The sequence below is a fragment of the Antrostomus carolinensis genome, unplaced genomic scaffold, assembly GCF_000700745.2.
Source record: "Antrostomus carolinensis isolate BGI_N321 unplaced genomic scaffold, ASM70074v2 scaffold46490, whole genome shotgun sequence".
Taxonomy (NCBI): domain Eukaryota; kingdom Metazoa; phylum Chordata; class Aves; order Caprimulgiformes; family Caprimulgidae; genus Antrostomus; species Antrostomus carolinensis.
This window is the reverse complement of record NW_010288556.1, coordinates 1-1,611: the sequence shown is the minus strand read 5'-3', so window position 1 is coordinate 1,611 and position 1,611 is coordinate 1. Positions and strand designations below refer to the sequence as shown.

Below are 1,611 nucleotides of genomic sequence, written 5' to 3'. Positions count from 1 at the left end.
CCTGCTCTCGTATCTGAGTGCACATGTGCCGTTTGCAGGGTCACTGAGTTCCTTCACAGGGTGGTAACAGTTGATAAACCTGAAGAGGCTGTTCCTAGTCCTCTGGAACCCTCCTTAGTCACCTCCCCACATCTGGAGTTGTCCCCCAAACTCCCCAAGGCAAGCTCCCTGAGTCCTTCAGCTTCTGGGGTTGGCCTAGTGTCACCTGGCCAGGCTGGTCAACAATCTTCACTTGCCTTGGCATGGCTGCTCCGGTGCCATCGCTCAGTAGCCTCAATGGAGAGAAAGGAACATGTGGGTGCTCAAAGAAGGATCAGGGCTGTCGTTTCCAGACCCACCTGGATAATCCCAGTGGATATGTTTGCCGAGGGCTTTTAAACTTTCTCAGAAGCTCAGACAAGCTGCTACTCAAACATGAAATGAGCCCTATGGTGGTTCAGGAGAGCGCTCTGAATTTCCAAGCCCTGTTGTTTGGGGGCAGCGGTTTGCCCTGTGTGAGGGTGGAGAGCAACCACGCTGTCCCTTCCCTTTGCAGCCATGCAGCTGACGCGGCATTGCTGTCCCTGGGGGCTTTGCCTGCCCTCACCTCCTTCTTGCTTGACCTGGCTTCTGAAATCCCCCAAAACACTCCTGAGGGCCTGGAGCTGGTAAGATGCGGGCAGGGTGCTGGCTGTCCTCGGCATTGCTGTGGGGATGCGGTCTGGCTAAAGGGCTTTGTGTGTCCCACCGTCACAGCTTGTCTGCCCAGTGCTGCGATGTCTCAGCAACCTGCTGGCGGAGGAGACAGGCTGTGAAGGCCAGATCCAGGATGAGCGCCTGCTCATCGCCCTCTTCCTCATCCTGCAGTGCTTCCTGCAGCAGCACCCGTTCATCGTACAGGAGTGTCTCTGGCTGCTGAACAACCTCACAGGTGAGTGTCCCGTGGGGCTCGCAGTAGAGCCAGAGCTGCCGCTGGGACCTGCCTTGATTTTTGGCAGACTCACGGCATCTTGTCTGCAGAGACCTCCCTCAGAAACCTCCATTTTATTGAGATGTTCCTTCTCTGCCCACGCTAGCGGATGAGCCTTTCTTCTGCTCCGCTCTGCTCTCCCTGGACTTGCTCCCGGCCCTGCTGCAGCTCCTGTCCTGTTCCCAGATGGCCAGTGTGTTGGTAAGATCTCGCCTCGTGCCCTGGGTCTGGGGGAAAGTGCTGGGCTTTCAGGAACATTAATCCCACATGCACGGTGCTCAAGTTGGAAAGTTGGAGGTTGGCTTGGGGTGGTAGCAACAGCTTGGCAGGTCTTGTGTTGTGTTGAGTCGACATCCATCTCCCCTGAAGTCAAAACATCTATGTTTACCCTTTACAGAGTCTTGTCCCTGTAGAACGGGTTCCAAGGCAGATGTTGGGGCCAGGCCTGACAGCACCTGGAGTAGGCCCAGGGAGACTGCTGCCATTTTCTTTTGGAACACCCTAAAGCTTTAAGGGGACCTCCCTCTGCCAAGGGGTGGGTGGTACAGCTGCATCTGCTTGGCATAGGGATGAACAGTGCCTTGGGGTGGGGATGGAGAAGGCTTTTAAAGAGCATTCTTTATTAAAAGAGCATTGTGGGATTGAGTGCACCCTCAGCAAGT

At 55.5% G+C, this 1,611-nt stretch overlaps 1 protein-coding gene across 1 annotated transcript in view; it reads left to right on the top strand.

The window, feature by feature from the left end:
• The window catches only part of TMCO6 (transmembrane and coiled-coil domains 6), a gene marked incomplete at both ends in the record, with an annotated part of 5,330 nt that extends 4,180 nt beyond the window's left edge, over positions 1 to 1,150 (top strand). Inside the window, 3 exons of the mRNA XM_010167056.2 lie at positions 536 to 647; positions 736 to 910; positions 1,056 to 1,150. Coding sequence (XP_010165358.2) covers positions 536 to 647; positions 736 to 910; positions 1,056 to 1,150 — 382 coding nt within the window. The remainder of the gene's footprint in view (positions 1 to 535; positions 648 to 735; positions 911 to 1,055) is intronic.
• Positions 1,151 to 1,611: the final 461 nt, after the last annotated feature.